The sequence below is a fragment of the Hemiscyllium ocellatum genome, chromosome 1, assembly GCF_020745735.1.
Source record: "Hemiscyllium ocellatum isolate sHemOce1 chromosome 1, sHemOce1.pat.X.cur, whole genome shotgun sequence".
In the NCBI taxonomy this organism is placed as follows: domain Eukaryota; kingdom Metazoa; phylum Chordata; class Chondrichthyes; order Orectolobiformes; family Hemiscylliidae; genus Hemiscyllium; species Hemiscyllium ocellatum.
The window spans coordinates 40,884,194-40,911,408 of record NC_083401.1 but is presented as its reverse complement, the minus strand read 5'-3'; the positions used below and the strand labels follow the sequence as shown (position 1 = coordinate 40,911,408).

The 27,215-nt window shown below is 40.6% G+C and overlaps 1 protein-coding gene across 4 annotated transcripts in view; it reads right to left on the bottom strand.

Moving 5' to 3' along the window:
- The window catches only part of LOC132831738 (endothelial lipase-like), a 35,181-nt gene extending 9,434 nt beyond the window's left edge, over positions 1-25,747 (bottom strand). The window contains exons 1-8 of one of the 4 annotated variants that reach the window (XM_060849780.1): positions 25,723-25,747; positions 10,792-10,988; positions 8,295-8,474; positions 7,941-8,052; positions 6,530-6,754; positions 5,255-5,497; positions 4,598-4,718; positions 890-1,117 (exon numbers count right to left, since the gene is read on the bottom strand). In XM_060849780.1, the coding sequence (XP_060705763.1) occupies positions 890-1,117; positions 4,598-4,718; positions 5,255-5,497; positions 6,530-6,754; positions 7,941-8,052; positions 8,295-8,474; positions 10,792-10,968 (1,286 nt within the window). In that variant the 5' untranslated portion in view covers positions 10,969-10,988; positions 25,723-25,747. Of the gene's footprint in view, positions 1-889; positions 1,118-4,597; positions 4,719-5,254; positions 5,498-6,529; positions 6,755-7,940; positions 8,053-8,294; positions 8,475-10,791; positions 10,989-21,844; positions 21,915-22,756; positions 23,058-25,722 lie in introns of those variants that run through there. The other 3 variants (XM_060849760.1, XM_060849770.1, XM_060849790.1) reach the window with 3 other exon arrangements.
- Positions 25,748-27,215: the final 1,468 nt, after the last annotated feature.

Here is a 27,215-nt window from a genome sequence, read left to right as displayed (position 1 = left end):
ATCATCCTAGGAAAAAGACTTTCATGGTCAACCCTATCTAATCCTCTGATCATCTTGTATGTCTCTATCAAATCCCCTCTTCGTCTTCTTCTTTCCAATGAGAACAGACCCAAGTCTCTCAGCCTTTCCTCATAAGACCTTCCCTCCAGAACAGGCAACATCCTGGTAAATCTCCTCTGCACCTTTTCCGATGCTTCCACATCCTTCCCGTAATGGGGGTAACTAAAACTGTACACAATATTCCATTATGTTAACAATTGTTTACTCCATTTCCTGTCTAATGAGTGAGGATATGGACAGCTAGGCCAAGGCTGGGAATACCAGCAGCTTAAGACTCTGGGTGGTCCCAGCAATCCGCAGGTTGGAGAGATCCATGATGGGAGGTCTGCAGAACAAAACCAGTGGTCACCCATTTACAACAGAGATCAGGCATTCAAAGTTCTTTGAAACTCTCTTCCTGAAAAGATGATGGAAGCAGAGTCCTTGGCAAGAATGTTAAGATTGTGAGGGCTGAGGGATGGGGGAAATATGGGATGCTAGAAACCTGGGAAAGTATGAGTGACTGGGACCCAGTTTCCATGCTGTTCTTGACCCATAAGGAGTGGTGGAAGTGAACCCTTATGAAAACTCGCTGCCTGAAATTAGCCATGGAATACTCTTGTTTAAAATTGTGGTAAAGGTCAATTTAACATACAGTGGAGATAATCATATCTTTCAGTGACAGTGTAGATGACCTAAAACCAGAAAGCCTGCCTATTCCTCAGACACCCTCATGTTGGTTTAAATCATCTTAAATAGGAATAAGAATCATAAGGGTTTATAAACCCAATAATATCATTATTCACACTCAGAACAATGATTATAATTACCCCAGTAAGTCCATACTTACTTCTTCTGCATTTCCCCAGACTTCACACGGATCTTCCTTATTTCCAGCTCTTTCAATTCTTTTCTTTGATTAGAATTTGACCCGTACCAGAGATTTTTGAACTGTGTCCAAAATGACCAGGATGATGAGGAACCTTCCCATATTAGTTTAATGCTAAGCAAATCTCCAATGTCTTCCTCCAGGTAGACAAGGAAGGAGCTTGTCCTGTTTGCAGCAACTTGCTCAGGCCTGCAACAGAACAAACATTTAACACCTCAAGACATAATCCCAAAACTTCAGAGATCGTAATGCAGCTGAACCTTACCACACAATCAATGATGATAGCAAAACCTCCAAAATTCAGATGCTGTACAGGCAATCTGTGGCAGAAGATCTCAAATTTAGTCTGGGAATAAAATTAAAATTAATATTCTGCCACCAGATTATCAGGGAGAAAGGTGGGGGTTGTACATCAATCTGACCTACTTCAGTGTGGTTGAAGTCAGAGGAGGGAACTCTAAGATGAGAAACCATCTGAATGGTGCCTGGGTTCTGCTGAGTGACTGGGACACGGAGAGAAAGCAGGATTTCTGGTTCCTGGGCAAGTCCATGCCCAGTTCTTGACTTGTGCCCATGGAGACGTCAACCTGCCATCCAGCCTGAAATAACCTCCTTCATTATGGAATTGATTGACTCTTCTAAAACGAGAGACCAGGCTGGATTTTTAGTGACCCACTGACCCACCCCCTTGGTTTATTTTTGAAATTTTTGGATGGAATCTTCCCCTGCCATGTTTCGTGCCAAATGTGCCATGAGACACTAGGCATATTATTATAAGTCTAGTTCAAGGCTTATATGTTTTACAGTGTAACTTCTGGTTTTAAGCATTATAGCTTTAACCCTTTAAAAAAAAATGGAGCACCTGTTTGAGAAACTGGTAAAACAACTGACATAAATGCAATTAAACCAAGCCTGGATTTTTTTACATCTAAAATGTAACTTGTAAATGTCTTACAAGGTCAGAGGTAATAGTGAACAGATTGACAATGAATGATCCATCTTTAACCAATGTAATGAACCAATCTGGAGGGAGGACAATTATACTCATTAGAAACATAAATTATACATATGAGTTGCAGAATCAAATTGTTGTGCTTAAGGTAAAATAACTCAATCGCATTTCTGTTTGAATCATTCCAAAGAATGCCACATGGCAGTAATGACTTAAGGTGGAGCTTGGCTACAATGTCCTTTTGTTTAGCTGATAAAAGCAGACTGTTCAGATTGGGGTTCATGAGAGAAAAGTAACTTGAAGACTTTCTCTAGCTTGCAACTATCGAAATAAATCTAAGTGTCCCTCATATAATCTTTTGACAGATATCAATCAGCTTGAATGATTAGTTAGGCAGTGATGCACAGAAGCTGTGATAGCATCTTAGGAAAACATAGTCCGTATATGTCCAAAGTCAGACAAGGAACTGACAAGTCTATAGATGTGAGGTCTTTCAAGAAAATTGGAAAATCAGTAAGACAAAAGCTACTGGAAGGATCACCGAGAAATTCTGACCTCATGGAATAGCTGGAAACTAAACAGAAATGAAATAAGTGGCACAGAAGGCTGTCCCATACTTTTGATTGGCTCTAGGAAAAGTGAATGAACCTTCAATACGTACGATAGGAAAACTCTTGGGCTAAGTAAAAAGTCGATCTGAGTTTATAGCATAAGTCATTATGAACTACATTATTAGGTTAATAGTACAAATTTTAATTCTTTTTGACACCAATAAAATGAAAAATCCCGTGATATTATTCTGTTACTGACTGGTTTTGGAATTTCTCTTTTAACATGAATAGTTTCAAACAGGTTTCTAACACCAGGTGACAGAAAGAGTTGAATGTGGCGTTGTTCAATCAAACTCTTGGCACTGTTCGAACATTTATCCATTTAGCAATGTTGGTGCATCAAGGCTCACTAAATTTCTGCTTTATTTAAAACAGGACCCTCAGAAACACCAAGCCCTGCATTTCTCATCAGGCTACCCTCAGTCAATGGTACATAAACCATATATGATATATAAACTACGGTAGATAAAAACAAGGTTCAGATGTTGATTTAGGCTCCTATCATCAAAGACCGGGCTTTCAAGCCCCAGCCTGGGTTTCTACTACTAAACTTCTTGTTTATCCAACTGCTCTCAGTTTACTATTCTCACTGCTGAATCAAAAGTTCAAATCTCTCCCGAGGCTTAAGCACAAACTCTAACTTGACAGTTCAGTGCAGTACTGAGGGAATGTTCCACAGTCAGAAGGTCAGTACTGAGAGAGTATTCCACAGTCAGAGGGTCAGTGCTGAGAGTATTCAACAGTCAGAGGGTCAGTACTGAGAGTATTCAACAGTCAGAGGGTCAGTGCTGAAGGAGTGTCCACAGTCAGAGGGTCACTACTGAGGGAGTGTTCCACAGTCAGAGGGTCACTACTGAGAGTATTCAACAGTCAGAGGGTCAGTGCTGAGAGAGTATTCCACAGTCAGAGGGTCAATACTGAGGGAGTGTTCCACAGTCAGAGGGTCAGAACTGAGGGAGTGTTCACAGTCAGAGGGTCGGTACTGAGGGAGTGTCCACAGTCAGAGAATCAGTACTGAGGGAGTGTCCACAGTCAGAGGGTCAGTACTGAGGGAGTGTCCACAGTCAGAGGGTCAGTACTGAGGGCGTGTTCACAGTCAGAGAGTCAGTACTGAGGGAGTGTCCACAGTCAGAGGGTCAGTACTGAGGGAGTGTTCACAGTCAGAGGGTCAGTACTGAGGGAGTGTTCACAGTCAGAGGGTCAGTACTGAGGGAGTGTCCACAGTCAGAGGGTCAGTACTGAGGGAGTGTCCACAGTCAGAGGGTCAGTACTGAGGGAGTGTCCACAGTCAGAGGGTCAGTACTGAGAGAGTGTTGTGCAGTCTGAGGATCAATACTGAGGGAGTGTCCACAGTCAGAGGGGATGTTAAGAGTGATTTCCTGTCTACCCTACTTTGAAAATAAGGAGAGTTTTTCCTGTTGACCTGACCAAACTTTATCCATTAGTCAATTTCACTAAAGCAGATTATCTTATCATTATCGCCTTGCTGTGTACAAATTGCTGCTGTATTTCCTCTGGCAATTACACTTTAACAATATTTTATTGGTAGTAAACTGCTTTGGAAGCCCTTGAGGGGTGTTAAAAATTATACATAAATGCAAGTATTTTGCATTCTCAAGGCCAAAGCTGTTTCCTGAAAACAATCATGATTCACTTAGTTGGCGGGTGTGATACACAACAGGAAAAATAAACTTCTAAGTTACAACTTCCACTATTCAACTGATTTGGGATGACTCCACAAAAGTGAAATTATCAATAAAAATAAAAAATTGTGGAGAAATACTAACATTATTAATGTAGTAATGTGGTAACAGTCATTTTAGATTCTTTAAACCCTGACAGAAACTGGGTAGGAGAACAGATGAAATTAACACAATGATGACGTGCTCCCCAACCCCCCACTCACCAAACCCCAACCCCCACCTTCACAACCATGATGCCTGCAAGCAAATGCTTCTCTGGGAGTTTCCATGTTAATTTACTGTTTCATGTCCCTGCTAAATACAAAATAAATTACCTCTATATCCCCCGTTTATTGTATACATGTATTCCAGAAATAGCTACTTGCAACCTCGTTATTAACTTTCAAAGATGAGGCATACATACATTTCGATTCTGGTCTTCTTGCTGTTGGCTTTGGTCCCATACAACTTAACATGGAATTCAGGATTTGAATTCTGTATTTCTTCTGCACTGAACAAGTGCAGTTTCAACTGGTAGTGGAAAACTGGAGAAGAAGTATAGAAAATATTTTAACTCAGAGGATAACATTTTAAAAGTCCTGTGCAATTCAGTTGTTTTTTTAGGAATCTGGACTAAAGATGCCAAAATCTCAGTGATTCAAAAGTCAATAAGGGCGCTTGGGTTGGTGTATGCATTAGCAAAGTGGTAGCTCTTAGAATTTGCCTCTTAACTTTTTTACTATTGTCGGATGTACTGAAATACAGTGAAAGGTATTGTGGTCATGCTAACTAAACAAATCATAACTTACATATGTGCATCAGAGTAACAGAAGACATTGTGGGAATGCAGCAAGAAAGATTCTGAGAAAGTACCAGATTCAAACTAAATTTTAAACTAAATTGTTGTTTTCAAAGGAGATACCTTGAAAGATTTTAGCCGCTTGCACATAAATCTCATATATGTGAGGCATTTCCAGGAAGAAACATTCTTCTTATTACTCCTTCCAGATAGAAAGTGTAGCTGTTTTAAAACATATATCCGTGTTTTCGATCATGTATGGAAGGCTTTTCTGTTACTCACCTTTAAAGGGCATATCTGCTCGTGTCTTCAGGTACATCTTGTTGAGACGTTTGCTTCTGATTTTTTTGACATTGTAGCCCAGCTTGTTACAACGATTCCTTCGACAGCTGAGGCACATTCCCTTCTCGAATGTCTTAGTGTCGGGACATCGATACATCAGACTCTGCTTATCCTGGTTCAGGATGGAGTCAACGAAGAGATGCACTGAACGCTCGTGCTCACAATAAACAACTTCACCAATATCTGCCAATAGAAATAAGGAAACGATTATAACATTCAAAAATCTCCACACATTTTCCTTACCCTTACTGAAGAAACAAACAAGGACCTTTGCTACAATTTCCCCAGGTGTTGGCTATCTTCCTGTAACATATCGATTCTTCAAACTGGCCGAGAACATCAGTAAGAGTAGCCTAATCTAAATATGCGCCCTACCACAGCCAAGCTTATAATGTTCACATTAAGTTTAAACACAGTTTCTACAGACAATTAAGAGTCAACAGAATTAACTACCTCTGCAAGGAGGGAATGGAAGTAGTACAATTGTTCATTCACTTCAGAACTTTAGAAATTTCAATTAAATCTCAATAGGACCTTGCAAAGCAGCTTGGTGTCCCTATTATGAACATGAAAAATGAATACTTGGGGTCCACTGCAGTCTAAATGAATTTTTCAAGCTTGTAAAGTTCACTGGCAAAATTGTTGCAGCATATTATAGCAAAGGCCCAGATGTCAAAGCACGGGCCTAAATAAAATTAAGAAATTTTGCATAACCTAAAATTTGGTGAAAAGTTTTCCACATATGCCACTGTGCAATAAACTAATAATGAAGGTATCTTATGGAAGTTTCAATGGATTCAAGAAAAAGTGACTGAACTCTGTAGAAAGGAGATAGGATATTGTGAGAATTAGATGCAGGGACAAGGGAGATGGTGATATTTGCAATTGGACAGGTTCCTTTAGCTTAGGGAACTTTCTTTCTTCTAAAAGTTCATAAAACTGATTAATTTAGGATCAACCAATGCAGAACTAATTGGAAGTCAAACCTGGCACACACCTGACATGTCTTACAGTTAAGTCAGGTCATGAGCTGGTTTCAAATAATAACCAGATAGACTCAGTGAAAAATAATAGAGCTTTTCTGACAATCAGAAAGAAAACTAAGAAACAGGTAATATTTAATTAAATGACCCATTACAGAAACAATCCTAACGAATAGAAATTACAATGAACAAGCATTTTTAGGGCAGGGTGTCAAAATATTGAAATACATACTTGCATTGGCTATAATACTGATGACATCATGAAGGCCACATCCAGGCTGGAAACTGCCACCATTTGGATACACATCAATATGGCCAATTGGTTGTTTGATGCCAATGCTAACTCCCAGCGTATCATATACAAAAGTGTGCAGTACATCTACAAAGTCTGCATCATCTGGGGAGAGTCGCTGGTCAGGGTTGACCCCTTCAAACATGGGTCCAGCTGGATCCAAACCTGGGAAAAAAAGATATTTTTTTTTGTTTCAGTGAAAATGACTCCTCTGCACTCACTGCTTTCTGTCTCTCAGAATTGGCTGGCAGCACTGAAGGTCTTGGCTGCAACAAAGCTGCATGGTGGGTATTGCCGGGAGTGTAGACAGAACTACACATGGCGCCCAATAGAACCCTGTTTACAGGCAAGTGAGTGGCATTTGGGTTGGGGAAGGGAGGGAGACAAAGCAGGGCAGGGCTTGAATTATGATCTGGTACGAACGAAGAAATATACTCAGCCATGGTATGGAATACTGAGCTATCATCTATTTTTCCCATTTGCTTATACAGTTGAAGTCAAATATAATATCAAGTTCATGCCTTTTTTTTTGTCACTGGCTAGGCCAGCATTTGTTGCCTATAGAGGCTAGTTAATCACATTGTTGTGAGTCTGGAGTCACTTGTAGGCCAGGTAAGGATAACAGTTTCCTTCCCTAAAGAACGTTAGTGAACCAGATCGGTTTTCCTGACAATTGACTCACGGTAATCATTAGATTCTTAATTCCTGATTTTTTACTGTGGTGAGATTTGAACCTGGATCACCCAGAAAATAACCTGGGTCACTGGGTTAACAATCAAGCATTGATACCACTAAGCCATCACCTCCCCACTTAAAATTGACTATAAAATTATGACGATTTACAAGGTAGAAGGCAGCCACTCAGTTTATCAAGTCTGTGTTGGTTATTTTCTTCCCTAGTCACTTAGAGTTGCCTTGTATTTTCTTCTCCTTTAAGTATTTGCCACTTAACATTAACATAAAGTCCAACCTCAATTAGTATATACACAGCAATTCTCTATGGAAAGAAATTGCTGTCAACCTCAAATTGCTGGAGCAGTTTCACTGACTTCCCAACCTTTCCCAAGATTCAATAATTAATGCTGTATCAGACAATCTCATTCAGCTTTAGTCCTAATGTCAATTCATATATTGCATTATTTCACCGAGGATGAGGAGACAATTATCAACCCATCTCTACCTCAGAAGGGCCTCTATCCTTTATGGTAACTCTTACAGGAGAACTGGCAGGAAGTGCTATGAACTACCACAGTAAAATCAATATTCTACCAATCCTTAGTCAAATGCATCTTGGATATGATACACTAGATATATATTGTCAAAACATTGAACCCAACGTCACCAATCATACCTGTTATTCGTCCAATTTTATTTTGTGTAGCTTTTCCCGCAAATCCTGCAACGTGAGCTCCCAAGCTGTAGCCAATCATATGTATCTTATGAAGCGGCACATCAGTCACCTGCTGCAATTGTAGAAATTTTTAAAATATGCAGTTAGACAATCCTTATTTCAGAGTAATAGTAGATAAAAATAAGCAGCTTGTTTCGTTCTTTTTTTAATGTTCCTTGCTGGACAGTACCCTTCACAAGATATATGACTGTAGTTTATAGCTATGCTAGCCACCCAACCAAAATTAATGATGTTTAGTTTGATTGACGACTACAATAGAGAACAACTACTGAGTTGTAATGTTGCATCACTTACCTCCAGCCAGTCAACTAACATGGCAATTTCTCTTCCAACCACCTCGGAGTTATTGACAGCAATTGTGTAAAGTTGGTGTGCACGCTCAAGCCAGTTGACTACAATGATGTTTGCATATACTTCTTGTGTTTGCAGAGCTTTAACCATTCCGCTGATCCAAGATTCCATCAGTCCAGTTGTCTAGAAACAAGAGCAATGATTATAAATAAAAGTAACTTCTTCATGTTTCACTGATAAACTTTTGTGAACTCTCAGTAGGTTTTAAGAAAATTTAATTTGTTCTAAGCCTCATCAACTCTCCTCCTTTAAGATGCTCCGGGAAACCTAGCTGTTTTGCTTTATCGATTGTAGGCATATCAAATAAGTGCAAAAGAATACATCAACTCTTGAGGTGAACTATTAGATAAACTCATAAAAGCACACCGCCAACTCCAAAAATAACAACAACTTGTATTATAACATGTAAATCACATGATAAAAACTTTCAATGTACTTCACAGTGGTGGTATTAAAAAAATTGACACAAAATCATATAAGGTGAAAGTAGGGCAAATGCCAAAACCTTAGTGAAGGTGTTAAATTTTAAGAAATGTCTTAAAGGAGGAGACAGAAAGGCAGAGACATTTATGGAATGAATTCCAGGTTTTAGGTCTTGACTAAAGTTGTGGCTAACACAAATATTAAAGTCAGGAATGTTCAGGAAACCAGAAATAGAGGAAAGAGGAAATTATGGAAGGTTGTAGGTTTGGCGGGATTATAAAAAGGGGAAGGGGGTAAGGCCTTGGGGTATTTCAAATCAAGGATGAGACTTTTCAGTATTGAGGCATTGCTGAAACAGATGCCCATCAATCAGCGAGCACAGGAGTGATGGGCAAATGGAACTTAGGACACAGGAAGCAGGCTGTTGGGCACCTTTAAATTTATCATATCCAGCAAAGAGCTGAGATTCTCCCTCAAGGTCTCCCTCTCTCACCTAACTTCAAAATGCAGACGCAGTAACTGGATAACTGTCAGAGGCATTAATCAACACTCTTGCCACAGTGTAATTATAATTATCTTCTATTTGATCTAATGATTACTTGCTCTTACTCTGAAAACAATCTTGGTCCAAATTTGAATTAGTTAACCAAAGAAAAGAGCATTCTTTTAATTACTCATATCCATTATATCTTTCAAGTGAAATCTCACAGATTATTCCCATCTCGTCAATTATTCAAAGATGAGGATAACAGCCTTTAGTTCACCCTTAATTGACTATAAACTTCAAAAAATCTGAAGGAAACAGCCTCACTTTTATTTGCCAATCACTATCTACTATAATGTTACTTGGTCATTGATGGTTGAACAACTTGCAGTTTGCATCGGGAAATGTTCTGTATTATATGAATCATTTACATGATAAAAACCTAAGACTCAAGGATCAGCAATCATTTTTATACATGATGTTCTTAGAAGCACAACAGTAACTTGCTTTAACATAATAAAATGCCCTAAAGTGTTTTGCAGAAGAGTTGTTAAACAGTATTTGACACACAAGCCACAAAAGGATATATTGGAAAAGGTGACCAAAATTTTATTCAAAGACATAATTATAAAAGAGTATTTTAAAAAAGGAGAGAAAGGGAGTGAGCTGGAGGGGTTTAAGGAGGAAAAACTAAGGCTGGAGGCAGGACCAAGAATGGTAGGGTATTGAAATCAGAGATGCTAAAAGAAAAACAAGTTTAGATGATGGAACTCAAAGGATTGGACGGCTGCAGTTGGTCAGAGGGACAGGATGGAATGGGGCAATGCGATGAATGCTGCACTGTTATACACACTTTCTTATTAAACTGAAGTCTTTCTGCTGCCTCGTGTCAACGTTAAAGATCCCATACCTTATCCATTTGTGGGTCATCCTGATCTTGAGTAAAATGCCTTCACTAAATTTGCTGGTTTGGTACCGGGATTGCACAATTTACCACAAATATTTCTGGGCTAAATTTAGTGTAGGGTGAAGGAGGCTGACCCACTTCTGAACAGGAAACAATGACCCTGATTTTAACCATATGCATCAATGTTGGGCTTCTTTATCGTTTAATTTTGATATACTCAAAACTTTTAAATCAAAATTAAGTCACTCGAATACTCTAAATTTTTTTTAAACCTGTCCTTTTCCAACAACTTAGTGAATCATGTTTTTATTTTTGATCAGTGTGTGTGTGTGATTGAAGCACAGTATTTTAAGGACCTTGTTTTAAAACAACTGCTCCCCAGAGTTAGAATTAATGAACTAGATTTTTGAAAAGACTCATTGCAAGCCAATAAAAAGTTTAGTATAGTTTGTTTGCTGCATAAAATAACTACAGTTTTAAAGGTTTTAATCATGTTCCCCAAAAGATTAAGATTATTTGTTCATGTGCATCTGAATATTTGCATAGTTAGCAAAATGAGGTATCTAAGATGGTCAGTACTTCAGTTCTGAGGAGATTAGACAATATTAGCAGACTGCGCAACTCACCGTCCACCCATGGATGATAACAAATGTCTTAGAAGTCACATTGAAGTTACATTTCACCAGACTCTCTCCCACACCTGCAATAATGTCACAGTCCTCATCGTCAGTCAATTTTGAGCTCTGAAGGCTAAACTTTGTCTGAATATTGTTGTAGTCCCAACCTTTATTTTCCTTATGCATCAGATTGTGGCCCGATTTGCCTGTAAGAAAACCACTAAAGGTCAGGTTCAGGAACTCAGTACAAGGTTGCAGTTAAACTAAAAAATGAAATAATGAAATAATGTAGCATGCTCAAACTCTGATATCTGCTCATATAACCCAAGGCTATGTATTGTCTAGAGACACAAAAGGAGACAAGAAAAAAAGGCTTACGACTGCTCCAAGAGATTGGATCAAATTGTGCTGGTTTGTTCCGTAGAGAAAATTGAAATGGTACAGCAGAGCAAGACTGGACCCAGCTGTTGTTAAAATCATTTTATAAAGTATGCTGTATGTTAGTATAAAGATGAAGGGATTTTATCAATTATCAGTTAACATTGCATTCAAGCTTCGTAAACTCAATTGATTTTTGATCTAGAAGATGGTCTGCCTAAATTGGGATTTGGGATAACTCGAGCTTTAGGTCTTCTTCATTCCATATAAGATATACAAACTGTATTAGCATTCGCTATTTTATATAACCAAGTACGTTATTCAAGTTGTACTGTGACAGGCAACGTTCCAAAAGGTCAATTCTTCAAATCAAATGAAGGCACAGTGCAGAAAATGTGTAATTTTTAATTGAACTGCAACGAATATTTTAGAAATTCAGAACCGTCATGTCAAACGATAAATCACAACTGTAGCAAAAATCCTCTAACTTTAAAGTGAATAATGTAGTTTTCTATACAACATGTGCCAAGAAAAGAGGAATAAATGAGTAAAGGACATAAAATAAAAGACTTCTGTCAGCACACAAATTTATGAACATCATTTAAAGGAAAAGTTAACGTTAATAGAATTCACAATTTCTTTTGCTTATATGAGTAATCTACCAGAAATGTAAAATACCAGAGGAAAATATCATCTATAACATCTAAGTTTTATAGTGGGGATAGTGTCCCTACATCACAGCATGAATGTTGGTTCTATTTAAAAACCCTGTGGCCATCAATGTAGTTACCCGAGAGCAAAAGGGCTCACGCTAACATTCCTACTGGAGCATAAGGACCCTGCCCCTAAGTCCCATTGCCAGGAGCAGCCAGCCAATGAAATGGGAATATTTGCGACCATAGGCTATCTCCAACTGGGCAAGTAACTTGGAACCTGGACTTGCAGGTAAGTCAGTCTGGGGACACATGCAGGTCAAGATTAGAGTGGTGCAGGAAATGCACAGCAGGTCAGGCAGCATCCGAGGAGCAGGAAAATTGTTGTTTCCCTTCATCAGGAATGACCTGCCGAAACAACGATTTTCCTGCTCCTCAGATGATGCTTGACCTGCTGTGCATTTCCAGCACCATTCTAATCTTGACTCTAATCTCCAGCATCTGCAGTCCTCACTTTCACCACACATGATGGTCAATCAGGCAGGCTCCAGGGAGCTGGGTTAAGTGACCAGTATCAATAGGATGCGATGGAGTGGGCAGTGCAGGAAGGAAAGGTTGAAATGTCTTGGAGGGCACCACTAATTAGCACAGGCTACTCAGTCAGAAGGCCACTCCTCCAGCCCAGATACAAGGCTCACAAGGTTTTGCTGAGTACTTGGAAATTTGGCATCAGCATCCCATGGGGTGGGTCAGCAGAAGATGGAAATGTTGGTCAAATTTATATTCAGTTTAACAATTATGAACTCAGATACTCATAACTAATTAGTTTCAACATCCTTGATGAAATATGTTAAGAATGTTACTGCAGAAGTAAGGAATATTTGCTTTCTTGGATGACCTGTAATATTGGGCTTATTATTCTTGAAATAACTGGTCATTAATCTTCAATAAATCTCCAGTAGTTATATCACAATGATTTATCCTTTAGTGGTGAGCTCCTTCATATTACAAATGATGTAATTACATCCCACTAAGCCCAAAGGAAGGTCTCAAGTCCTTGGTCAATCACAGAGAAATGGTGGTTCATCGAATCAACCAGCACAGCAAGAGAAGGTACTGCCCATTCTGTCATTGCTTTGCTACAACCATCCAACAAGTCTTCTCCATAGCCTCATTATTTTTGCGCTTCAGGTATTTATCCACAGTGTATTCCATATCATCACAATAAGGTGCTGTTTAAATAATTGTTGCAATACTGGAAAAGTTCTCAAAATCCAGCGACCTCAGTGGTGTGTGTGTGTGTGTGTGTGTGTGTGTGTCAATCCTCACAGAACAGGCTCAGAACTCAGATAGGAAACATAACCATTTTGGCAAGGTGAAGGAAAGTAGCTGGTACTCATTGAATTGTCCCCTACAGGAAATCGATCACTGTTTGTGTGAGTGGAGGCCAGTGTATCACAGGAATCAGTGATCATTCCCTTATTGTTTGCGATATGTGGAAACAATATAGCTGAGAATGTAGGGGAGATGATAAGTAGATTTGCGGATGACACAAAGATTGTCTGAGTAGTTAATAGTGAGGAGAAATAGACTGGTTAATCAGATGGACAGACCAATGGCAGATGACATTTAACTCTGAGAAATGTGAGGTGATAAGATAAGGAAGTGTTCAATGAATGGCAGGACACTCAGAAGAACAGAGAGATCTTGGGGTCTACATATCCCCAAAGGTGGCAAAACAGGTTAGTAGGGTGGTTAAGAAGGCATACGTGACACTTGCCTTTATCACTCATGACAGATTGTAAGAGCAGAAAGGTTATTTTAGAGCTGTTCAAAACTTTGGTTCATCACAACCAGGGTAGCATGTGTGTGTCTGGTGACTGCATTATAGAAGGATGTCATTCCACTAGAGTGGGTGAACAGAAACATTTGGAATGATGCTGTTGAAGGTAAAACTATAGTCAATAAATAGGAGTCTGATGTAGGTATCATTGTTATCCAGATGTTGCAGGGATGACGGTAGTTGGTAGGGAGATGGTACCTGCTGTAAACCTGTTGCGTCAGTCAGCAAATTGTAAAAGATCAGGGCAATCTGGCAGGCTGGAGCTGAAGTCATTTCTGATGAAGGGCTTATGATTGAAAAGTTGACTCTCCTACTCCTTGGATGCTGCCTGACCGGCTGTGCTTTTCCAGCACCACACTTTTTGACTCCGGAGTTAATGTCAGCTGTTCATAATTATGGAGGTCAGAGCCACCAGGTGACAGTCATTGAGGCACACTGCATGATTTATCTTTGGCACTCAGATGACGATGGTCTTCTTGAAGACACTCCTGCCAGCTGGTCTGCACAGGGTGGCCAGGGACTCTATCCAGGCCACACAACAACACCTCTATTCCTCTGGAGACTAAGGAACTTCAGCACACCCACAAAGACTCTTACCAATTTTAATAAATGTACTATAGAAAGTATCTTATCTGGATACCACAGCGTGGAACAGCAACAGCTCTTCCCAAGACTGCAAGAAACTACAGAGAGTTGTGAATACTTCCCAGCCCATCGTGCAAACCAGCCTTCCATCCATTGATTCCACCTGTATTTCCCGATGCGTCAGGAAAGCCACTAACATAACCAAAGCTCCCTCCCACTCAGTTATACTCTCTTCCACCCTTTTCTATCAGGCGGAAGATATAAACATTTGATACACATAAGAACGGATTCAAGAACAGCTTCTCCCTCGCTGTTATCAGACTTTTGAATGAACTTCTCAAATGTGTTAATTTTGATCTGTCTTTCTGCGGCTGTAACACTGTATTCTGGGCTCTATTCTGCTATCCTGATGCACTTCGCATGGTTCGATCACCTGCATATCACGCAAAACAACACTTTTCACTGTATCTCAGTACGTGACAATGATGAATCAAACTCAAAATCAAACTCAAATGCAGTATCTGGCAGGATGTACACCTCACAACTTTAAAAAAAGTACACAGATGAGCAGTGTCATAACATTCAAGGCCAAGGGACAAGTGTTGGAAAGTGGGATTATTGTAGATTGCCCCATGCAAACTCAATGGGCAAAAGGACATCTTCTACACTGTACGACTTTACTGTAATGACACTGTTTGGGGAGGAAAGTAAATGGAGAAACAAAAACCAAACCCTGAACACTTAAAGAAAATACACAGGGTGGGAAGTGAGGAATTTTTCTTAAATCGGGCAAGTTTAATCCAGAATTTACACCAGTTTTTAATAACACTGACCACCAGTATGTTACACAAAGTATACAGTGTAATGCTGACTCATGAGAAAGATGTCTGCTCTGCCACTCCTATCATCTTAATCCATTCTTCTATTAATAGCCACTCAGATTCAAATGGAGTTACTGACCTTACAAAGCAGTGTTTCACCTAGGGAGGAGATTTGGTAGGAAAGAACAAAGAAAGATAAACTAAGGTGGAATCAATTGTCAGCACTGTAAGGCTATATGTGGGAGGAGGAGGAGGCAAAGTGATCATTGATACATTTTTTGGATTTTATTCAAGGCATTTCTTTTCCTGGTTTCAATATCTGAGACCACTCTCTAACTGAGCTTACATTTCCCACAATCAAAATGGTGCTTCCTAGCTACTCAATAGTAAGGCCATTGATAACAAGGCAAGCTAAGTGAACAGAAAACAACAACCAGCAACTGTTATATTTTGTACCCTTGATTTTAGAAGGTAAGAGAGTAAACCAGCACATTGAATTTATTGGTTTGGCCTTTCCTTCATGTACCTAACCAGTGCTGATTGGGCAAGTTTGGTTTTTGTGTGATAATGTAAACAGCCTGATAGCAAGACTAGAGTTAGTTCTAAATCTCCCTTCTTACAGAACAATGTAAAACAGTCTGTTAGTTCACCACTCCCTGTTTTATGCTATCCACCATAGCAAGAATTAGCTGCAGTTTGCATGTTTGGTCATTGTTTTGCAATTTAATCTCTTAACACTGTAGGTATATTCGCAACATGAAAAAAACCACGACCCATGATACAAAAAATATTTTACTTTGGTCATGAAGATATCAAGTATGGAATGCACTGTTTAATGTGAAACTGAGTAAAATGGTTCCAGGTTCAAACTACAGTCTGAATTGAATTAATTCAACTCAACCAGAAAGGTTGATGAGCTGTAATTAACTGCTTAATCATGATGTGGGGAAAATTAAACCAGGAATTCCACATTTGATTACTATTTGACAACTCTTGCTGAAAAATTCATATATGAGGATATTGGGAAAAAAATAGAACCAGAATATCAATGATTCCACCCAACGTAGATGGCATTCTAACATTCCCTCAGCTCAGTTATGAAGAATTGCCACTTGGGTAACTATTATAGGGCAGCCAGTCCCAAAGGAAACTGTTCTGATACCTGGAAAAACTGAGCAAGTAAAAGTAGTCAATCAGATAAACTATGATTATAATTATACTTTTCCAGGAAACTAGCAGCCAGCCTGTGTACAATATTCAGAGAGTCCCTACATGGTAACTTGATGCTACATTACTGTGACAAGCATCTGTCTTGATTCACACATGTGAATGGCAGAGCAGGAACTAGCACATATTTTTGTTCATCATAATTTTTAAATTGGGCAACACAGTGACTCAGTTGTTAGCATTGCACCAGAGTCTCAGGTACAATTCCACTCTCTGGAGACTGTGTGGAGTTTGCACATTCTCTGTGTCTGTGTGGGTTTCCTCCAGGTGCTCTGCTTCCTCCCACAGTCTAAAGATGAGCAGGCGAGGTAGATTAGCCATGGAAGATGCAGAGATGGAATGCTCATTGGAGGGGCAGTGTGGACTCGATGATCCGAATTGCCTGCTTCCACACTGCAGAGACTCAACAAATTAATCTATGAAACTCCCTCATCATCCAATGAGCCCTGTTTTTATCCCTTAACCTTGTTGGAATGTGCCCATGTGTGTACCTGAAGCATCTGCTGCTTAAGGTATTGCTGCCAATTTTTGTTTATATGTTATCCTGGCTACCTCCCTATATATCTTCAAGTGACTTGTTCAATCTAAATAAATGTAAGGTGCTACATTTTGGTAGGGAAAATCAGGGCAGGACTTATACACTTGAAGGTAGGCCCTGGGGGGATGTTGCTGAACAAAGAGACCTTGGAGTGCAGGTTCATAGTTCCTTGGAAGTAGACTCACAGGTAGACAGGGTAGTGAAAAAGGCATTTGGTATGCTTGCCTTTATTGGTCAGTGCATTGAATAGAGGAGTTGGAAGGTCATATTGCAGCTGGACAAGACACTGGTTAGGCCACTTCTGGAATACTGCATTCAATTATGGTCTTCCTGCTATAGGAAGGATGTTGTGAAACTTGAAAGGGTTCAGAAAAGATTTACAAGGATGTTGCCAATGTTGGAGGATTTGAATTCAACTAGGAGACAGTGAGGACTGTAGATGCTGGAGATCAGAGTCGAGAGTGTAGTGCTGGAAAATCACAGGTCAGGCAGCATCCGAGGAGCAGGAGAGTCAACGTTTCAGGCATAAGCCCTTCATCAGGAATGAGACCTGTAGGTCAGGGCTGAGAGATAAATGGGAGGGGGTGGGGTTTGCAGAAAGGTAGCTGAGAAAGCAATAGGTGGATGAAGGTGAGGGAGAAGGTGATAGGTCAGTGGGGGAAGTGATGGATAGGTCTGGAGTTGGAAGCTTGGGACTGAGATAATGTAGGGGGAGGGGAAAATGAGGAAACTGTTGAAATCCACATTTATCCTATGCGGTTGCAGGATCCCAAAGTGGAATACGAGGTATTCCTCCTCCAGGAGTCGGATGGTAATGGTTTGGCGGTGGAGGAGGTCCAGGACCTGCATGTCCTTGACGGAGTGGGCAGGAGAGTTGAAGTGTTCAACCAGGGGCAGTGGGGTTGGTGGGCACAGGTTTGAACTATAGTTAGAGGCTGAATAGGCTAGACTGTTTTCCCTGGAGCTTTGGAGGCGGAGGGATGACCTTATGGAGGTTTATAAAATCATGAAGGGCATGGATAGGATAAATAGACAAGGTCTTTTCCATGGGTTAGGGTAGTCCAGAATGAGAGGGCATAGGTTTAGGGTGAGAGGGGAAAGACATAAAAGAGACCTAAGGGGCAACTTTTTAACACAAAGGGTGGTGCATGTATGGAATGAGCTGCCAGAGGAAGTAGTGAAGGTTGGTACAATTACTACATTTAAAAGACATCTGGATGGGTATATGAATAGGAAGGGTTTAGAAGTATATGGGCCAAATGGGCAAATAGATTAATTTAGGATATCGGCATGGACCAAAGGGTCTGTCTCCATGCTGTACATCTCCATGACTCTATTACTCTAAATAGGATTAGATTGAGTAATGATATCCAGTCAGCATGGATGAGTTGGACTAAAGAGTCTGCTTTTGTGCTGTACATTTCTATGACTCTATGATCTATGACTAGAAATACTAAAGAATAGAGAAGTTTATCTTTGAACCATGCATCAGCAGGAAGCAGGATGATTTTTCAGAAAGCATTTGATGTCTCATTGTCCGGATCCATGAAGCAGTCTACTGGAACCTACTCAACATCCAAAGAATCTCATGCAAGTTAATTATTGAGGCTTGGGGAGTAATGACGCTTTCAACAGCTGATGCAAGAGAAGGTGATCATGAAGGTTGAAAATGGAAATTCAAGTCATAAAAATGTTAGGAATGCTTACGTTCAAACTTTGCAGCTGAACTTACTTGAAAAATAGGTTAAACTCAGTAAACATTAAACTCAGTACATAGAAAATTACTGGGGCTGAAGTTATCTTGCATGTGACAGATGCTTCAGCATTCATATCCAGGTGAGAGCACACACACACACACACACACAAAATACATTGCCTCAGCTATTGCATTGCACTAATCCATAAGTATCTAGGGAACATGCCAGAAACTTTTGAAGTTGTGAATGAAACATTAAAATAATGGTCCGAATAAGTTGCTGTGGATTTAAATGTTATTGGCTTGCCGCAATTCCAGATTGGCCACATGATAATCCTCACACCAACTCTCCACCCACCCCCTTCAATTTAAAGAGTTAATTACTACTGCATTTAATTGGAGACATTAATTGGAAACTAAAACAGACATTGCTGGAAAAGCTCAGCAGGTCTGGCAGCAGCTGTGAAGAGAAATCAGAGTTAACGTTGAGGGTCCTTTCCTGAGAATTGCATCCGCAGGTTTCCTGGTTTTTTTGGCCACCTTCTGAACAGGTTTACTTTAGTGGACTGGTAGGAATAGCTTTAGCCTGGAAGAGGAAGAACAGCAAGGGAAAACAGGGAAGAACAGGAGCAAAAATAGGAGGACAAACTCACTGTAAACTCCATCACCTGAGAAAGCCAAATTTGGAACAGGAGGTGACCAAGAGTAGAGAGTATCAGAACAGTGTGACGTGAATGGACCACCAGTGACTCTAAATCCTACAGGTCTCAAAGTGGAACATTCCCATGTCTTCAGGGGAGCAATTTACCTACAGAAACCTCAGTGAGAAGAAATGTTTCAGGTGCATTTTCTCTACAAATAATGTGTTAAATGAGCGACGTCACTTCCTGCAGTAACTAATTGAACTTTAGGCCAGGGCACTGACAAAGTTGCATGTGGCTGACACCGTCACCGTGGCTCTATTTCTACCATAGTTTCCTTTCAGCTTGCAGCAGATGACATGAGTGCCATTTTACAGTTTTAAGCTGCCAATATGCTAGAGAATGACAAGGGGCTCGTCACATCAGGAAGCATACTTACATCCCTTTCCCATGGTCAGAGAAAAGGAGATTAAGCGAGCATTAAATTTAAGATATATTGAAAGTTTATCTAAGATCCATGTTGCCCTGTACAATTCTTATCGTTAGTCTAGTATCTTTCTCAATACATTTCACTTTCTCAATGTCGATCTTATTTGCAGATAATATGTTGTGTTTCAATCATCTGTACTGTCCTTGTTCAAAACAGCTCATCATGTTAAATGCTACTTTCTGGTTTGGCCACTAATTCCTATTAGAGTCTACAAAGAGCTACAGAGCAAGTAGCAATGCTGTTACACTGCCACCAGTAAGGTCATCAAGCAGAAAGCTGGCACGCTGAAGTGATGTATTGTATGTACTGCCTGGACTATTCCAATGGAGCTCTACAACACATTGCTGTGATTTGTCATCCTCTGGTGCTGACTGCACAACTTCCCCAGTGTGAGGGGCCTGCCTTTGGCACAACCTGGGTGGCAAGAAATGGAGCAGGAGATGCAGCAGGAATGAGCAGCATAACAAAAACGAGGAACACCATGAAGAGTATGGACAGCCAGTGTCCCCAGATCCTAGAACTCTCAAAGAGTTGCTTGAAGAGTGCTCTACATGAAACATGTCGCCTATCCAAAACAAAGCAACAATCCCACAACTACTATCACCATCTGCCATTATCTTTCTTCTGTCCACCCCAGTGAATCTTTCCCTCAGTTCACTACTTATATAAATATCAAAACTAATTCCAGAACAAAAGTTGATTTATCAGACAACTGAATTCTATTTGTATTACTATCTGGGAGACCCTTGTTCAGAAGAAACTTCTGTATGAAGGGACACCGTCAGTTAGAGGAAGTTCAGAAAAGGAATAAGAGAAAGGAAAGCTAGTGATTTCAAGGCCAAAAACCAATTCCACTTCCTGGCCAATGTGTGGTCGGATCTGATCTTAAGGAAAAAGCTTCTTGCAATAAGCCACCGTTACACCAATGCAGAAGTGATGTGAACCTCCAGGGCTCCTTGAAAACACTGCCCCCTGAAGCCCAAGGTTGCAGCTCTCTGTTATGTTAGCTACCGTGGAAGCAGTCAACCTTGACATCAGCATGGTGGGCACCACCATGGTTTCTATGGAGCTGTGCACTTGGCCCATATTGGATAAAAGCTTTGGTACAAATTTGGGCAGTTATTTTTCCACACTGTGATCTATTGCCAGCAGTTTCCTGATGAGTGCCCTTTAGACTTTGTTGCAGTCTGTGCTCTCACATTTGATATCTGAGCCCACTGCAGCAGCGTTAGTATGCATTTTTGCTCTATGTAACTTTGGCTCCTGACAGTTAAGCACCCCTGACCCAGCTCACGAATACCTGCGATATACTGCATAATCTCATCACCTGCTTAACCTTGGGTGTCTCAAGGTTGTGAAACTGTGAGGGAATAGTTTCTGACAATCATACTGCTGCAAGAAGAGAATGGGGGAAAGTTGGAGGTTCAACAACTTGTGAAGATATCAAACACCACAAGGGCAACAGGAGTGAAGGGATTAGCCAGACAATACGAAGGAAGGCTGCTTTGACAAATGCAGCTAACCCAGCGATGTTAGCGTTCTTTGAGTATGGGAGTGAAGTGCACTATCTCACAACAATAGGACACTGCTCTACTTCACCGCCTACCAGTGGGAAAACAGCATCTTACATCAGGGAAGTTTTATTATTACCACTGCCCCAGAGGAAAAGCTCAAGCACCAAGGGGATGCCAGGCTACCTCCAGAGTTGAACATTTACAGAATCATAGAATCCCTACAGTCTGGAAACAGGCCATTCGGCCCAACAAGTCCACACCAACCCTCCAAAGAGTAACTCACCCAGACCCATTCCCCTACACTATTACTTCAAATTTACCCCTAACTAATGGACCGAGCCTACACATCCCCGGTCACATGGCCAATTCACCTCACCTGCACATGAGGGAGGAAACTTGGAGGGAAACCACGCGGATTGAACATTGAGTTCAGCCGGGAAAAGGAAACAGTGTACTTTAACTTTCGAACATCTCGAAGCGCTTTACAACTAAGTACTTTCTGCAGTGTAGTCGCTGTTGTAAAGACTGTTGGAACCGGCTGCTGTGGTCAATTTGACCTGTCCGTTGTTTACCTGCGGGTGATTTTTTTTACAGGAATCAGAGAGGGGGGCTGTGTTTCAAACACCTCGGCATCTCTGAATCGTTTTCCTGCTCCCAGACTGCTCTGCCCTCCTACCTTTCTCATTTCTCCCGCACGCCTCGCTTTCTTTGTAAACTGTTGGCTTCTCTCTGTAAGTCGATTTAAAGTTGGCTTTTGCTTTCTGTACAGTTCTTTGAAAATCAGTTGAAGTTTTGCCTCATAACGCTGGCCTTCTTGCCTAGTTCCCTCGCCTCAGTCTTGGGATGAAAACTGACTAAACCCGATCATTGGTTCTGGCCAAACTCCCGCCACACATTCTGCCATCAAGCAGCGTTCAGGGGTTCACCAGGAGTTGAGGACAGCCAGGTGTATGATTGGCAGCACAACTACTCGGTGAAGATGTCTTAGAATATACCACGGCCTCTTGTCTTCAGAAGGTATTTGGGTTAGTTGTGCAGCAATCCAGCCGCTTTGCACGGTAGGTCATTGCTATTGTCATTCAAAGGAAGATTTTCTTTCGTTAAAACCAAAGGCGGAATTGCTGGAGAAACTCAGCAGCATTTGTGGAGCGAGAGACAGAATTCATATCGCGGGCCTGGTGACCCTTCTTCAGAACTGGAGAAGTGTCACTGGAGCCGAAACGTTAACTTTGCTTTCTCTCCGCACACCTGCTGAGTTTCTCCAGCAATTTCTGGGTAGGTTTCAGATCTCCAGCATCCGCAGTTCTTTGTTTTGCCGTGGTGTCTTGTTTCTCCCGCACATGAGGAGAAGCGATGCTCTGACAAACAAAGCACTAAGGAGGTTAAACCGACCGGATCAGAGGTACAAGTTCTTATAAGAGTGAAAATGGTATCCCCTTTTATGAATAGAAAGACGCCATGAATTTATACAAGAATATGAATTACAGGAAGATGCTTCAGAAAAGTTTCCAACACTGTTAGTGTTTAATACTCTTGTTTTTTTAAAGTTTAGAGAACACTTGATAATAACTATAAAACACATTCTTACCAGGAACTGTGTCCTTGAAGTCTTTCTCTGAGAAGCCCACGGATAAGAGAGATAGACAGATACAGAGTGTGACGCTAGTCATCGCCTTCATTCAGATGCCCCTCTGATGTTCGGGTGTGCTTTACAAAGGCTGATCTTTGTGAATTAATGTTTGTACTTTTTAATTAAAGATGTTTCCGTTAAAGAGCCAGCCCCGATTCCACTGGCCTCAAAAAGCTACTTCACACCCTGAGTTCAAACTTTTCAGGCACCTTGTTTCAATTGTTTCACATGCTCGAGTCCTGCAGTTGGCTTTTTAAACAAATCTCTTCAGTCATCCGACTAATCGGCAGATAGATATTTGGCTAATGTTTCAGCATTTCTTCCCCGCCATTGGTCGAGACTAAGAGGTGGAGTCTGAATATTCAATAGATGAATGACATTGGGGGACTGAGTGGTTACCAAATATTCCAGACTCGACAGGGGTCTGGGAAATTGATTTCTCAAAGAAACGGCAAAATTCATAATCTTATCATCAGTTTAAAACACAATAACGCCACCCTTAAGGCGTTTGCTCTTTAAGAAATGCAGTTTGCTGGAAGTTACTAAATTGTTTCACAACTATTTTATAGTCTGTGTAACACGGACAAAATGTTTTATTGCAAAAATACACTTTATTCATAAAATATCTTTATGTACATACACAGTTACTGAAGTAGTCTTTGCACATGAAGAGCAAACATTTTAATGTGGCATTTGCTGCAAAAAAGGCATTTGTTACTTCTGCAGGACAATATTGCATCGTGTGTAATACGGATGGACAAATTGTCACGGCTGTGATAGGTTAATTTTCAACAAAAAAGAGGATTAACAATCCGATGTATCAAACCTTCTCTGTCCTGACGGCTTTATGTTAAGGCACCTTCAACATAGATATGGAAAAAATGAATTAAACGAAATGAGGAAGTGCGTGTTGCATTGATTTCATATTGAACCTCCTTCCGAGGACCCAGACAGTCCACCACCCGTCATAAAGCCATCTAAACAGCTGACAGGTGCCTAAACAGGTTCCTATCCTGTACGGCAGGTAATGTGGGGAAATGAATCTCCAATTCACTCAGTCTTGCTCCTTGGAGAAAGGGCGTGTTAAACTTAATGATCGCCGGTTTCAGTTTCCTTCGGCTCGGTTAGTGTTGACCTGCTAATGTTACCGTGTGGCAAAATTCGCTGCGTCAGGTGTGGATTTTTTTTTCCCAAATTGCTCCGTTGTGCGAACTGTCCCATCCACATCAATAATATCCCAAATATTAGGTGACATTAAAGCAACAAAAACGGAAATTGATCGAGAAACTCAGCGGATCTGGCAGAATGTGTAGAGAAATCAGAGTTCACGTTTACAGACTGTGACCCCTCTTCATCTGAAATTAGTATCATCATACCACATACTGTGGAGAAAGATAATAGACAAGATTCCCCATTTCTGATCGTTATTCAGGGATTCTGGCTGGGAAATGCACCAATCAAAGTAGATGAGATCAGAATAAGACTGGACTGATCAGAGCTTGGATTGTTTACAAAGTCAGATCACCTCCTGACTCCTACAAAGGCAGTCTAGCATCAACGGTGTAAGTCAAGAGTGTGAAGGAATACGCCCCACTTGTTCTGGAAACTCCAACAACATTCACCAGACTCCACACCATCCCAGGACAAAGCAGTTGAATGGGGAATTCGTTCATCCACAATAGTGCGCAGAGGCAACAGTGCATACCATCTGCAGGGTGCACAGTGGCATCCCCTGAATTTCCTCCAACAGTACCTTCCAAATTCACAACCACAGCCTTCTCGAAGAACAGAAACATCAGGGATATCTGAATACCACCCACTGCATTTTCCTCTTCAAGTCACACATCACTGAAACATGACATTAGATCACCATTCCTTCATTATCATTGGATCAAAATGTTGGAAAGCCCTTCCTAACAGCACTTATACCAGATAAACTAGTTCAAGGAGGCAGCTCACCATCACCTCCTCATGGCCACATTGGGATGGACAATAAGCAGAAGCATTACAGTATCCACATCCCAAAAGTGACATTTTAAAAAAAAAACTGTGATCCTTTGCACAGAATAACAGTTGCTGTCTGTTAAATGGATAAAATGGCTACTTATGATCATCATTACTTGTGGAATTATATAAACTAAACAAAACAGTATTTTCAGGTTAAAGAAAACTTGAGGGAGTCATGTTAAATAGATTAATATTCAATGAGATGTATTTATAAACAATTGAATTGAATAAATTGCCCCAAATAGTGTCACAGGGATGTGCACAAAAATTAACACAAAGCTAAAGAAGGAGATTTTAAGGTGACTAAAGCAGGTGAGTTTTAAGGAGAATTTTAAAAGAGAGAGGGGGAAATAGATGTTCAGCAGGGGCAGAATTTTTTCCTGTAAATCCAGTGACCTGGGTCATGCTCCAAGTGAGAAACCTATGATCTCCTCTACAAGCTGTGGAACTCCTTTGCTGCATACAGGGTTCCATCTCAATCGTGATATCACTGAGAGTGACATAGTGGCAGCTGTTTAATGAGGTGAAAACCAATGTCTAAAAATCAACTAGGAGAAAGTGAGGACTGTAGATGCTGGAGATCAGAGCTGAAAAATGTGTTGCTGGAAAAGCACAGCAGGTCAGGTAGCATCAAAGGAGCAGGAGAATCGGCGTTTCAGGCATAAGGAAGAACGCCTCATCTTCCGCTTAGGAACCCTCCAACCACAAGGAATGAATGCAGATTTCTCCACCTTCCTCATTTCCCCTCCCCCCACCTTTTCTCAGTCTCAACCCTTGGACTCAGCACCGCCTTCTTGACCTGCAATCTTCTTCCCGACCTCTCCGCCCCCAATCCCTCTCCGGCCTATCACGCTCACCTTAACCTCCTTCCACCTATCTCATTCCCAACTCCCCTCCCCCAAGTCCCTCCTCTCTACCTTTTATCTTAGCCTGCTTGGCACATCCTCCTCATTCCTGAAGAAGGGCTTATGCCCGAAACATCGATTCTCCTGGTCCTTTGATGCTGCCTGACCTGCTGCGCTTTTCCAGCAACACATTTTTCAGCAATGTCTAAAAATACAAAGGAACATCTTTAACAGCAGTTTCGAATACTAAGTACATGCTTAAGGAAAAAAGTCAGTTAAAAATTAAGAAATACCTAATATTGCTCAAGAATATTGTGAGTTTCACTGAAGCTATTTAAAAAGGGGAAACTGAGTCATGAACATAAATTCATTTTATCTGACTCCCATTGGAAGCAGACAGTGCAAGGGATGGCAGTGGTGTAGTGATAATGTCACTAGATGAGTAATGTCCCTAATATTCCTAGGGTATGAGATTGAATGCCACCATGGAAGATGGTGAAATTTGAATTCTATATTTCAGGTATTCAAGAGGGCATTGGATAATTGCTTTGATAGAAATGGTATACAGGAATGTGGGGAAAAAGCAGGAGGTGATTGAACAAGGACAGCACAATAGCCTGAATGGCCTCCTTATGTGCTGTAACAATTCTGTATGGTATGAAAATTACAAGATACAGAATGACATGAGCAGACTGGCAATTACAATGCGTGTAATTTGGAAAATAACTATGTTTAGTTTACCCATTCTTTTGAAATGTGGAAATTCTAGTGAGCTTAGATCTTACAGCAACTCCTTTTAAATGCTATGAACAACAAAGATCTCTAAAGTATGCAGCCCAGTTTCTGGAAAATGACATTTTAGAACAAAATAAATTTTGAAAATTGACAAAAGACCAAGTGAAATGAAACGACTTGCCAGGTCAACAGCACAGAGCCTCATCATTCACTGTCCCAGCTGACGGAGATGCATCAAATCCCTGCGATCTGAATCATTGAGTAAATAGATCAAGATCAATAAATCATCATTTGGAGCATTGCAACTGTAAGACTGTATCTAATCGAGGAGACTCTTCAGAAAAATTAGAAGAGAAAAGGAAACATATTGCTTGGCTTTAAGACAGAGTGTTCCAAAATACAGACCATAATCCCTAATGTGGTCATGAGACAAGATTTTGAGGTCACAACCTCCAAGGCAGCAAGGGTGCAGGACAACAGAGCTCGGACTGAGTGCCGAGAGCTGTGAGATTGCTTTAAATGCATTCTACTGGTGGGTGTGCTCTGACAAACATATCTTCAAAACCTGATTGTGAAACATAGTTTGGAGAAGGTGAGGCTTCTCTTTTTTAAAAAAAAAATCCCTGCAGTTTAAACAAATCCCACTATGCTTAATTTGTCACCTTCCCCACTACACACTTCAGTTGGCACAACAAGATTAGTTTAACACAGAACTCTTGCCTCATGGATACCTTTCCGAGTTCCAATATACTTATATTTTAAAAGAAGCTAATTTAAACAGGCATTCTTAGGTTAAGGAAAGAGTGAGATACTAAAATGCAATGAATAAT